Source organism: Pimephales promelas, chromosome 21, assembly GCF_988280905.1.
Source record: "Pimephales promelas chromosome 21, fPimPro1.hap1.1, whole genome shotgun sequence".
Lineage (NCBI taxonomy): Eukaryota > Metazoa > Chordata > Actinopteri > Cypriniformes > Leuciscidae > Pimephales > Pimephales promelas.
In genome coordinates, this window is record NC_142789.1 from 4,640,725 (window position 1) to 4,653,872 (window position 13,148).

General features: G+C 39.0%; 1 protein-coding gene across 2 annotated transcripts in view; it reads left to right on the forward strand.

Annotated features, from left to right (window-relative positions):
- Positions 1 to 3,740: 3,740 nt before the first annotated feature.
- Positions 3,741 to 13,148, forward strand: part of iars1 (isoleucyl-tRNA synthetase 1) — an 85,358-nt gene continuing 75,950 nt past the window's right edge. Inside the window, exons 1-6 of one of the 2 annotated variants that reach the window (XM_039648626.2) lie at positions 3,741 to 3,812; positions 5,880 to 6,003; positions 7,915 to 8,071; positions 8,930 to 9,049; positions 9,894 to 9,976; positions 11,237 to 11,354. In XM_039648626.2, the coding sequence (XP_039504560.2) occupies positions 5,885 to 6,003; positions 7,915 to 8,071; positions 8,930 to 9,049; positions 9,894 to 9,976; positions 11,237 to 11,354 (597 nt within the window). In that variant the 5' untranslated portion in view covers positions 3,741 to 3,812; positions 5,880 to 5,884. Of the gene's footprint in view, positions 3,813 to 4,712; positions 4,843 to 5,879; positions 6,004 to 7,914; positions 8,072 to 8,929; positions 9,050 to 9,893; positions 9,977 to 11,236; positions 11,355 to 13,148 lie in introns of those variants that run through there. The other variant, XM_089125221.1, reaches the window with a different exon arrangement.

Genomic DNA, 13,148 nt, shown 5'->3' on the forward strand with positions numbered 1-13,148 from the left:
ACTTTACACGCTTTAAAAAGTTTTATTTTGTGTCACTATTCTTGGTTGAGTTACTTTACTTGTGTAACTGTATTTAATTAGGGAAAATGTGGAGGTGTTTGGTCACTTCTCTGCTTGGCCCATATTGAATGAACTGGGCTAGTTAAGTGCTATCAAAATGTCTCACGTGCCAGAGCGATTGAGCGCACGCACTGAGATGAGAGAGGTATGCATCAAACTTTTCTTAGTTAAGGTAATAAATAAATTTAATATGAAAAATTGGTGGAGTATCCCTTTAAGATGCATCATTGTTTCATTTCTATAGTGTTGTCCCACGAAAAGACATATTATGGAAAAATGTGAGCGGTGTACTCATTTTTGCACAAATTTATATGCAAGTCATCAAGATAAATACAAATACATACATGTCTCCTGCCTGCCTCCTCAATCAGCCTGAAGCACACATTCCCAATCTAAAGCGCAGAATGTTTTGGACAATTACAATAAAGGCATTAGAACCATGCAAACTCTTTACTGCAATATCCACTTACATTACTCTCCACCTGTTCATCTAGTCCCAGGCTCCAAAAGTCTTCCCTTTGAAGACAAACTGGGCCATCCAGAACAACAATTTCTTTTGCTGGGCGTGTTCTGTCCAGCACATAGGTCAGCTAGAAATAAATAAAAAAAATCCCTGTTAGAAATAACCAATCATGCATTTTATATTTAAAGCACACCAACAAGCTGTGCATGTGAACTATCCAGCTTAGTTTGGCACTCACAATTTGTTCTTGCTGAGGACACAACCTCTTGTACCACAGTGGACCTTTATTGGCATACTGGTGGTCCACCATTCCAATGTCTTCTGTATTATTTTGGCTGCCCTCAGATTCATGGCTATGATCTACACAACAGGAAAGTAAATAGTAATTATCATTGTCAAGTGTCATGTTTATATTTGCTATATCACCAAGTTTTAGATTACCACAATACCTTGTGACCGAAAGTAGGGCCTTAGCTGGGCAACATTAACTTTCTGTATCTTCCCTAACATAGCCACACTTGCCACACCCTTCTCTGTCAGGGATGTGAGGGTGAATGGCCCTTGGTGGAGATCCTGTAAGCAATTTCCTTTCTTCACCTTCTTTTTGGGCTCCCCAATTAGGACCTCGTCCCCTGCCTTAACTGAGCACTGGCGAACCCCTTTCCTTTTCTTTGCCTCAAAAGCCTTTTTTTGTTTCCCCTGTGCCTTTTCAATGTTTTTCCGTACCTTAAAGATAAGAATATATTACTATGCGGTTGTTCTTATTCAAATTGAACATGCCATGCACACAACTCTGAACAAACCGTTTCATTGAGGGCCTTGACTCCAGCTAGTTTTAGCTCCAGCTCCTCCTCGGGGTCCGCCAATTCAAAGACAGCGTCTGTCTCACAGACATTTAATGCCTGTGGTAGACGGGGGTGCCTGTTGTACATTAAAAAGTACGGGCTGTACTTGGTGGATCTCTAATTTGAAACAAAAGGTTTGCATCAAATCACAAATTAAAACTTAAAACATGTATGAAATATACATTATCTAGTCATGAATAATAACCTGTTTTGCAGTGTTTATTCCATAAACTATGGCCTGCAAGTGGATGTCCCAATCATCATGGTGCTGATTAACATATTTTCTGAGAGTCCTCTTAATGTTTTGATTAGTTCTCTCATCCTTCAAAATAGAAAGGAATTACTACATGCACTTTAGTGTACATTGGCTAAAGTTGACTTTACTGTTTTGCGGGATGCCATGATGGCACACTTACTTGGCCATTTGACTGGGGATGGTATGCACTTGTGATGGCATGCTTGATGTTCAATGCCGCAAATATGTGTGTATTAAGCTGTACATAATTCAGACACACATGGTTATTTTCAATATTTATTGGTCTCAGAAATGACCAATGACCACTTAAAAGAGCATGAATTGTGATGATGCCATATGTCCTGTGTGAAGGGAGAGGGTAATAAGGACACATACCTCATTAACAAATGCACGGCCCCTGTCAGTGATGATTTTCCGGACCATACCAAATGTGTAGAGCTTTGACACAAGTGCCTCAGCCACCTCAGTGCTGGAACCACACTTCAAAGGCTCAGCGATAACCCACTTGGTGAACAGGTCTGTCACCGTGAGGACATATTGATTGTCTTTCATAGTTTTTTTCAGTGGACCAATGAGGTCCATACCGACCACCTCCCACGGCTCTTTCACCTGTGGAAATAATGTAAAATTACCACATCACCTAACTTTTTGCTTTAAGTTGTACACCAAGGTAAGCGCTACCTTAATGGGATGAAGGGCAGGAGACACAGTCTTTATGGGGTCGTTCTTTTGGCATCTGTGACAGCTTTTGACCTGATGGATACATTTGTTATTTAGACCAAATAATTATCTGAAGTCAAACAAAGCCACTAAATCAATTCATTGTCTGAGAGCCATAGTGTTAAATTCCATGAAAGTTCCAAAAAAGTACCCAATCTGCCACATCTGCCTTTATGTTATCCCAGTAGTACCCTACAACAACCCTGTCCATAGTCGCCCGCACGCCCCCATGGTTCCCTGTGCCAGGGTTGTTGTGGCACTCCTCCAGGACAGCCCGCCTCTGCTCATCAGACAGCACAACCAGCCTCATGAATTGTGCACTGGGGCCAGTGTAGAATAATTTACTTTCTGTGATAGACAAACAATGTTTGTTACGTTATGATTTTGCTGCTGAGAGAGAGAGAGAGAGAGTGTGTGTGTGTGTGCGAGAGAGAGAGTTTGTTTGTGTATGTTCGTGTTTGTCTGATAGTGAGTGTGTGTGTGTGAGTTTGTGTGAGTGTGTGTGTGAGTTTGTGTGTGTGTGTGTGTGTGTGTGTGTGAGGGTGTCTGTTTGTTTGTGTGTGAGAGTGTGTGTCACAAATCATAAATTGTTTCTTCAACTTATTAAAACATCTTACTTTACTGCAACTATCTCTTTCTGCTTTATCATAGTCATTTATAAAATACATTATATCATAACTTGCATCACATACATCATATATTGTGCCTGGTCACTTCACATCTTATACCAGAATATTATTACTGTTAAGCCTACTAGAAATATTAAAATTAGCCGAACCATGTGTCCTGCATCATCTACATAACTTAAATGACCTTTGCAGCAACAACAACAAAAAAAAAACTCGCTTGAAAATCAGTTCAGTTTTCAGGGAGGTATGATTAATTCAATGCGCTGACAGCTCATTGCACCTGCCATACAGATTACAGCGGGTGACCGGTCTAAGATGGCAGCCCCACGGCTCGACCGCGCCCATAGACGACCGCGCCAACAGGCAGTGGCGGTCGATAGGCCGTGTATCTATATGATGTTGTCTATGCACTCACGTACCTCTTATAACGAAATTTGCAGCCATTCGTGAAACCTTCTTCTTCAACGCCGCCTCCACCAAACCTTCAACCAAATATTGTCTAACGGCAGCGTAAAGGGCAAACTTCTCATTTCGCTCATTTCTTCCGTTGGACTCCATTTTCTCTGTCTCGCGGTACAAACATGCGCATGCGTGGAACAGATCGTGCAGTGTCGTGAATCAAAAGTAGCGTCGCAAAACAGAATTATTATTTGCGCATGCGCATTTTCTACTGCGTCTACTGCGCATGCGTAGAACCGATCGTGCAGGTGGAACGGATCGTGTACCGACAGACATCAATGATTGTCGAAGACTTTTATTATGAAAAGAGACTCTAGTATGATGCTTTCACTCTGTTGCATCATTTCCGCGTGCTCTGTTCACCGGTTGAGGGTCCGCATGTGAGTCTCAATTGACACTTCATCTTCATTCAGAACTTTTACACACACTCACTGCACACATAAACTCACTGCTCTATGTTTATGGATATCATATTTAGACAAATGCGATCATAACAGCAGCGAACTGTGATTGTAGAGGCGAGCGCGCGCTCGTGCGGGTGTGTGATGATGACAGATTGTGATGTAACTTAGCTGTATTTATTTACACTTCTTCATCATAATGTCCATGAAGTGCTTTGTATCATTTAATAACAAACACTTAAACAAGAAAGCGAAGAGAGAATCATGTGTATGTTTGAGACAGTTTGAGCATTTCGTCCTTATAAAGTGTCTGTTCCTCTTTGCAGTCATATTAATGTTACAACAATCTGTTGTTGGTTTAGTGATTCAAATGTATATGAACCTAAACGTTTACATTATTGTTAAATTATTTTAAAACACAATATAACAATAACAGCTCTAACAGGTCAGAAAAGTGAAACCCAAATCAATAACGTTAGATGCAAATCTTGTTACAGTCCGAAAATGTACGTTATAAATAAGCGAGTACATCATGAATCAATTTTCCAAACCCTGTTTTTGTCCCCCCCCAATAATTATTTTGAATTATGCAAATAATTCCATCCACATTTTCATTATCATACACAGCCTGTCCCAAACCCGAATGAGTTTCGTTTTCTTTTCAACGAAACCACAGTGAATGAGAACTGATGCTATAATGCTTTAAAAAATTCTGTAAATGTAACATGAAAGCGTCTTAAAAGTGGTTCATATGACTTGTGCACTATATATTAAAATTACAATTCTTCTAAAGTCATATGATGCTTTGCGCGAAGCGCAATCCGAAACTTGTTCACTGTGTGTCCTAACTACACGCGACGCGATAAAATTCCAGCGACAGCAAGTTTGCCCACACTAGACGCGACGCGACTGTGAGATGCCACACATTCAGAACAGCGTGTGAGCCTATGGTGTGAGCAGAGTCTCTCTGTGAAAGCGCACTGTTGGCCCGCACTCGCATTGAATATGGGTAAGGACATAATCAAATCAAGAAATAACATTATTAAAAATCAAAACATTAACAAAATATACTCATTGACTAATTTTGTTATGAAGTACAGTCGTATGTTTGCATAGAATTCATTTTGAACGCTATATTACATGCTTTCAAAGTCTGAGGTAAATTATCCGTTATCGCTTGTGGCACAGTGACCTATTTTTAACTAAAAATAAATTATGTGTACTCATAACCAGTGTAATTTCTTCATTCTGTCAGCCGCGACGTCGCAGAAATAGGAACCGTTTCTAAATTAGAAACTTCGCGTGTCGCTGTCGCGTCTGGTTAGGACAAAAACTCTGATTAACATGGAAAAGATACCTTTTATCGCGTGTCGCGTCGCCGCGTCGCGTGTAGTTAGGACACGGTTATTCATAAAATAATGTAATCATAAAGTCGGCATGAGGCAGAGCTTGTGCTAGCCTTTTCTATTGGCCGATCTCATGTGAGTGACAGGTTATAGCCCCGCCCACATCATCAGAGAACAAAATAGATGCTGCGAGAAGAACTTATTCTGATTCAAGAATACCAGGATGAACATGAACTTGAAACAATAATGATTCACACAGATAAATCTTCTAAAATAAATACTGCAATATCCCATTTACATTTTTTATTATATTTCATGGTGACTTTAATTGTTTTGCTGGAATACATTTTTTTCATCTGAAACTCACTTCTAGAACGTTTTTGTCTTCCCACCGTCTTTGGTTCACTGCAGTTTTAAGGAGAAAATACTCCGCTGCAATGCTGTCGACTTATGAATTTACACATGGTTTGTCTTAAAGCATATTAACAACACCACATAGACACATGAACAACATTAAAATCTTGATTTGACTTTAAAATGTTTCGTCAAGCATGTGTGTGACTGAAGGGTGTTTGTTGTAGCTCAAACAGCAGAGAAAGCAAGAACTGATAAGAATGTAAATGTTTACCATGAAACGCAATGTAAAGTCGCTTTGGATAAAAGCGTCTTCCAAATGCATAAATGTAAATGTGTTTTCTAGTCAGAATGGTGGAAGCCGTGCCAGAATCCATTCACTTCCCGAAGGAGGAGGAGCGAATCATGGAGCTCTGGGAGCAGAAGAACTGTTTCCAGGAGTGTCTGAAGCAGTCCAAGAACCGGCCCAGGTGAGTCCCGGCTCACCCACGTCATGGATTCATGCATTGCGTAGTGAATAGGGGAGAGCGGGGTAAGCTGTGCCACTTGAGCCCCTTTCACAAAGAGATTACAGAAAATACACGGATAATGTTTGATTTCGGTGATTGTTTGACTTTGGTTCATTCACACTGCCAGTGATTTGCCGGGATCTGTGAGTGCGTTCACACACAACCCGTAAAGATCCCGGAAAGACACATGACGTCAGGATGAGACGTGTAACGCACGCGTCGAAAACGTGTACACGCGCACACCGTTCCACAAAGCTGGTGAACGATCTCAGCTTTAGCACGGATAGTGAGGAGCTCCTGGTCTCTGCTTCGTTCCAGTTTGCAGACATTTGTTCGTCCTTTATTTGTTGATGACGAACACAAACTTTCTTCTAAGAGCAACAGAGTCGCGCGATGGCACGAGCGTCATCAATATGACACACCCCTTACGGCGTTGGTCCTGGCTTTTGTTCACACAGCGAGCGTTCCGGGACTGATCCCGGCAATGTTACTAGGTCCCCAACCCGGCATCAATGCCGGTATCAATCCCAGGTCGTGTTTGCGTTCACACAGAAGGCATTCTGGCAATTTCCCGGGATCAACGCGCTGTGTGAAAGGGGCTTTGAAGTCAACATGACATCATGACTTTTGCATAAACATACACGCCACTTTCAAGTCAAGTGGCGTGTTATCTCTACGCATTTTGAGCTATCCGCGTCATTAACGTCTGAGTGATTCCGCGCGAAACGAAGCAAAATGTAGATCTATATCTGGGGAGCGATCTTTTTTTTTCCTAGGATGGTAAGGAAACATTCATAAATGCCATTAACCGCAGTGACGGTTAGGTTTAGGGACGGGGTTGAGGTAAGTCATATATTTATATATACAGTAATAACGTTAAGTCAACGGCGTTCATAAACACGCTGAAAAGCGATTATGCGTGTTGATAGCACGCCAAAAATGGAAATACGAATTGGCGTGTCATACACACGCTACTTCATGAGATCAGTCTGTTGAAGTTGTCCTTTAGACAGGAAGAAGTAAAGCAGCACTGCTAGGTATTCGGTTGGGTATCGTTTAAAGTGTAACACCATGTCCTAACCAGACGCGATGCGATAAGATTCCAGCGACAAGTAATTTGTCTGTCCACACTAGACGCGACCCGACTGCGAGATGCGTCAAAATCAATCAAAACCCACAGCCAATCAGAGCAGCATGTTGGGCGGATTCTCGGCATTATAGCTCTTTGAAAGAAGAATTGGAATTGGCAAAAAACGGTATCGGCAGGTCACACTTACAAAAAACAAAACAAAAATGGAAGCGGAAAGAAAATTGCAATCTTACTCGGTTGTGAAGATATTCCGTTGGCTAGAAATGAGTCTTTGAGCAGGGAATGTCTGGTCGTGTGTGTCGTGATGCTGTGCTTTGTGTGTGCAGGATCATTACTGTAAATGTACCGTTGAAGAACTTGATTACAGTGGTGTGACCAATGATTCGGATTCTGCATTTCATTGATTTTATTCATTTTGAGGAATATTGAATCTTTTTTTTTGTTCATTTAGTCAAGAACTACAATAACTATCTTGTACACATACACACACACACTTTATGCGACACTCTCTCACACACATACACACAGACACTCTCTGCTTTGATTTGTCTCATCATGAGGCCGAGAGGTGTCAGTCAATAAACGGGAAAGCAAAGAGACTTGCGTTACTTATTTGAAAAAGTAACTCAGATATTTTGTTAGATATAATGCGTTGTTTGAATAGTCACTTGAAAAGTAATCGGATTACTCCCAACACTGGGTGTGACATCATCAGTTTCCTAATGTTCCTCCACATGTCTTTTACACATTTAGGTTAATGTGATGTTGATTTTGTTTTTCAGGTTCACCTTCTATGACGGGCCGCCCTTTGCCACGGGTCTGCCTCATTATGGCCACATCCTAGCCGGAACCATCAAGGACATCGTGACCCGGTTCGCGCATCAGAACGGTTTCCACGTGGACCGGCGCTTCGGCTGGGACTGTCACGGCCTGCCTGTGGTGAGCATCACTCAACGCCACTTAAACCGGCTTGAAACTTAAATCCGCGTTCACGAGTACGCACTAGACACACGTCATCAGCGTCTTACATCAGCTGCGGACTGCGGACTCGTGAATGCGGATTGACAACAGAACCGGAAGACAATACAATGCTGAATAAAGTCGTAGTTTTTGTTATTTTTGGACCAAAATGGATTCAAAACATTGTAACTAACCCACTGATGTCACATGGACTACTTTGATGATGTCTGTATTTCCTTTCTGGACAAGGAGAGTATATACCGTACATACAGAAAGCTCTCAGACTAAATCTAAAATATCTTAAACTGTGTTCCGAAGATGAACGGAGGTCTTAAAATCTGTAAAACTGAACTTTGTGGATCCATCTAGCAATGTTTCCACAGGTCATGTCATGTGGTTTCTCATTCTTGGACAGAGACCGGTACACCTTTGCCTCGATTCTTGTAATATTCCCGTAACATTTTGGACATATCCTTTCACAGCCATATTTATTTGAACCTGAGTATTTGGGATGGGCAAAAAAATGGAAGTCTTCCTCTGTGTCGTGAGATCCACAAACATCAATCAGAAGATTGTGTGGGTGGAGTCTGTAGTTTTAATGTGTTTATAATATTGAACTGATACTCACTGATGCGTCACGAGACGTTTTACCAAACCCCGTCTGTGTCGGACAGCTTGTAAATACATTTACATAAGCACAATTCTCAAAACCATCTTCATAACATCAGCGTATGTGACATGAATGCGCATAAGCTGATGATTGGTAAAGAAGCACTGATTGATGACGTGTGCGTTTTCTTCCTGTGATTTCTCTCTGTAATTGTTGCTGTTTTTCAGGAATATGAGATTGATAAATCGCTGAATATCAGAGGACCTGAGGATGTGGAGAAGATGGGGATAGCGGAGTACAACAAGCAGTGCAGGAGCATCGTCATGAGATATGCTAATGAGTGGGAGGTACGAGTGTGTGTGTGAGAATCTTGACCTTTGAATGGACAGATGACAGACGGGAGTTCTTAAAAGTGTCTGTATAACATTCATTTAGTGCAATAAAAAGGTTTAATAACAATTGTCAATTACCACAAATCATTATTGTCCCTTTTTTTTAAAAGTAAACCTTTAAAAAATGTGTGTGTGTGTGTGTGTGTGTGTGTATGTGTGTAGGTGCTGGGCAACAGTTAATCGCATCCAAAATAATAGTTTGTGTTTACATAATATGTGTGTACTGTGTATAATTATTTTTAATGGCAGCATGTATATATTTAAGAAATATTTGCATGTACACAGTATACATTATATATATATTTATATATAAATATTTTATATATAATTAACACATTTGTCTTAAAGATATGATGCATGCATATGTGTGTGTTTATATATACAAAATAATTATACACACTACACACACATATCATGTAAACATAAACTTTTATTTTGGATGTTATTACATGTGTGATTGTTATATCAGTCCAGCAGATATGGAGCGGTGTAACTACAGTTTCAGAGAACGGTTATGACTTGCTAGTTAATTTCTGCAATGAGTTACTGGTCCCCGAGTGTCTAAATCATGATGTCAAACATGTGACATTTGATTGGAGAGTTTATCCATGAATAGCAGTTTTAGAATGCTAGGAATATGGAATATGAATATATATATATACAGTGACGGTCATTTGTTTCTTTGGACTCGAGAGCTGCTTGTGACAGGATTTTGATTTCTGAAGTGACCTATTCCTTCATCCTTGCGAGTTCCTCCTAAATGTCTTGATTTGTGTTTGGTATGATTATGATTTTCCAGACATCCGTGAGGCGAATGGGCCGCTGGATTGACTTCAGGAACGACTACAAGACCCTGTACCCCTGGTTCATGGAGACCGTGTGGTAAGATTTCAGATTCCTGCCAGCACTGGCTGTTTCTCATGATATAAAGGCACTTCAACATTTATAGCGAGTTTGAGGTTTTATTGTCAATCCAGAACATCTGTTTTTTTGGCAAACACAAGGTCTTTTGAGGATTTAATTGCCCTTTATATTCACATCTCTGAGATTTGGATCAATCCAAAGTAGTGTTATTTTCTTATTAGTAAATCTAATAATATGTTATTAAATATATAATATAAGAAATAATAGGGTGCATTAACTTTAAAACTTAACATAATAACTTAATAATGGTCTTATTAATATAAATAATAGGGTGCATTAACTTAACTTAACAACTTAATAATAGTCTTATTAACAGAAATAATAGGGTGCATTAACTTAAAAACGTAATAACTTATTGATTGTATTTTTTTTTACAGAAATAATAGCTTGCATTTACTCATTTTTGCTATTTTCCACTTTAAGTCCATCATTTAAAAAGAAAAAATGGAAGACAGAAAACCATTTAAACCAATTTGCGTACATTTTCCTGTTATTGAATAGGATATTTAAATAAATGTTTAACGTGAGTAGTGCCTTTCTGGACTTTTGGGATCACAAATCTCGCTCCTTGAGGGAATAAATCATCATCTAAGGAGCCATAAAAAAGTCTGTGTAAAAAGAACAATTAAAAGTCTGTGTGACTGCGTAAAAACTGTACAAATCAGCCTGTAAATCTTTTAAAATATGTGATTTTTGTTGTATTTTTATTAGACACTTGATCTATAAATCAGATTGAGATGCGCAATATATCGGCCCAGTAAAAAAAATGTGGCTAATATATTAAAGCTGATAAATAATGTATTATTTTCTTCAGCTGAGATTCTTCAGATGCGACTGTTCAACATGATGGTTCTGAATTACTTGAAATATGATTGGAATCACTTCAAAAAGGAAAATACAGTAAAGTACAGCACAAGTCTGTCATATCAGCTACATTATAATGAGAACATCTTTGTAAATGTGTATAAATGTATAAATTTGGGACATGGATTTTAATGATGAGACTCTTAAAAATGATATAAAAATTAGGATTTCAATTTATAGGCCAATATATCGGTTATCGGCTTTCAAATATACAGAATTATCGGTATCGGCCAAAAGTGTGTCCCTAAAATAAGATAAACCAACTTTCAGTTTTCAGCGTTTACATTGATTAGATATAATGTCAGCTGGACACAGGTGATGTGACGCGAGGGCTGTTGTATTGTTGTGTTTCAGGTGGGTGTTTAAGCAGCTGTTCGACAAGGGTCTGGTGTATCGTGGGGTGAAGGTCATGCCGTTCTCCACCGCCTGCAACACGCCGCTCTCCAACTTCGAGGCTAATCAGAATTACAAGGTCAAGACGCTGAGCTCACTGGTGTTCTCCAGGTCATCACTGGATCTTTGATGAATAGAAAGTTCAAAATTTATCTGAAATAGAAAGCTTTTGTAACGTTATACACTAAAATAAATACTTTTATTCAGCATGGGTGAATTAAATTGACATTTATAATGTATAAAATATTCAATTTCAAACAAATTAAATAGAACTTTCTTTTCATCAAAGAATCCTGAAATAAAAGTGTAAATAGCAGAGCCTGTTTTCAACATTGATAATAATAATGAATGTTTCTTGAGCAGCAAATTATCATATTAGAAGGATTTCTAAAGGATCATTCATTTCATTTTTCATTTTTATTTCACACATCATCATTATATCATTTACACACAATTTAGAAGGAGCAATGTGTCATGTATGTCGGTCGCGTGAAATGGGGAACCCTAAAGAAGCTACTAAAAGCTTTTAGGAGGTGGCCCAATAACATAAGCATAAAACATATAATATACAAACCAAAAACTCAATATACCATAGACACAAAATGAAAAAGAACAAAACACAAACACTACAGACAAACAGACGATCCCAGCACAAGTATAACACTTTAGAAACATGTTATTAGAAATTTTTCCTTGAGATTTTTCTTGAAAATGGAGAAAGAATGCAACCATTTAAAATTTTCCTCAAGCTCGTTCCAAATCTGCGGCTCCTTACAAGTTTTTCCCCTTGTGTCACATGTGTGCCATGGACGACTGATTGAAACAAGTTCACACAATCGGTAATTTAACCTATGAATGACCTGGAACATCGTTAGGGTTGGGTATCGAGAATCGAGTATCGATTGGAACCGGGACTAACTTTTCGTTTTTCCCGGAATCGTTCAAAAGTAAAAATTTCGATTCCTAGTTTCGATATTCACAGTCCGCCGAGCGGAAGAAGAAACCGCTGAACAACACCAACAAAGAAGCGTCTACCGGAAGTGTTGGCATAACCGCGCGAGTCGAACATTAGTAGCTTACGTCAGCGATCCAAAGTGTGACTTCACTTTTCTAAAAATTAACGAAATCTCGACAAAATGCAAAATTTGTGACAGGAGTATTTCCTTCAGAAAGGATTATTTTCTTCAGAAAGGCCGTTGGTTAGCAAGGTTAGCTAAACTTTTTTGACCCTGCCTCTTAAAAGAATCGGAATCGAGAATCGTTAGGAACCGGAATCGAAACAAGGAATCGGAATCGGAATCAGAATCGTTCAAATTCAAACGATACCCAACCCTAAATATCGTACAGGCAACGAAACAGAGGACGAGTGGGGTTATTGGGCTCAGACCACATTAATACCTGTATATTTTTTTTCTGTAAAGTGTATTTTTTTCAGGTAGCTAGTAAAAGTGTTACGCCATATGACATTACAATAGTTTAAATGGGACTCAAACAAAGTTTTATATTAGCTGAGAAGTGCCGACTGTAAGAGAAAATGTGTTACTGTAAAAAATAATAGTCCAAGGTATTTAGATAATTTTTTATTAACTCAACAATATGGCATTTGAAGTGTAAACATTCATCGATAAAGACTCTGGGAAATTTAGTGGCGTTTACTCTTTCAATAATTTGTTCATTTATTTTAAGACAAACATGGTTGCTTTACATTTGATTTTGGTTTGAATGAAACTCATTGTAGTTTGTTTTATTGATGTGAAGAGATAATTACACCGAAACCAAATATCTGCATTTCTTAACTCTCTATTTATTGTTTCTTCCAATTCATTTGGATCATGTGACACTGAAGACTGGAGTAATGATGCTGAAAATTGTG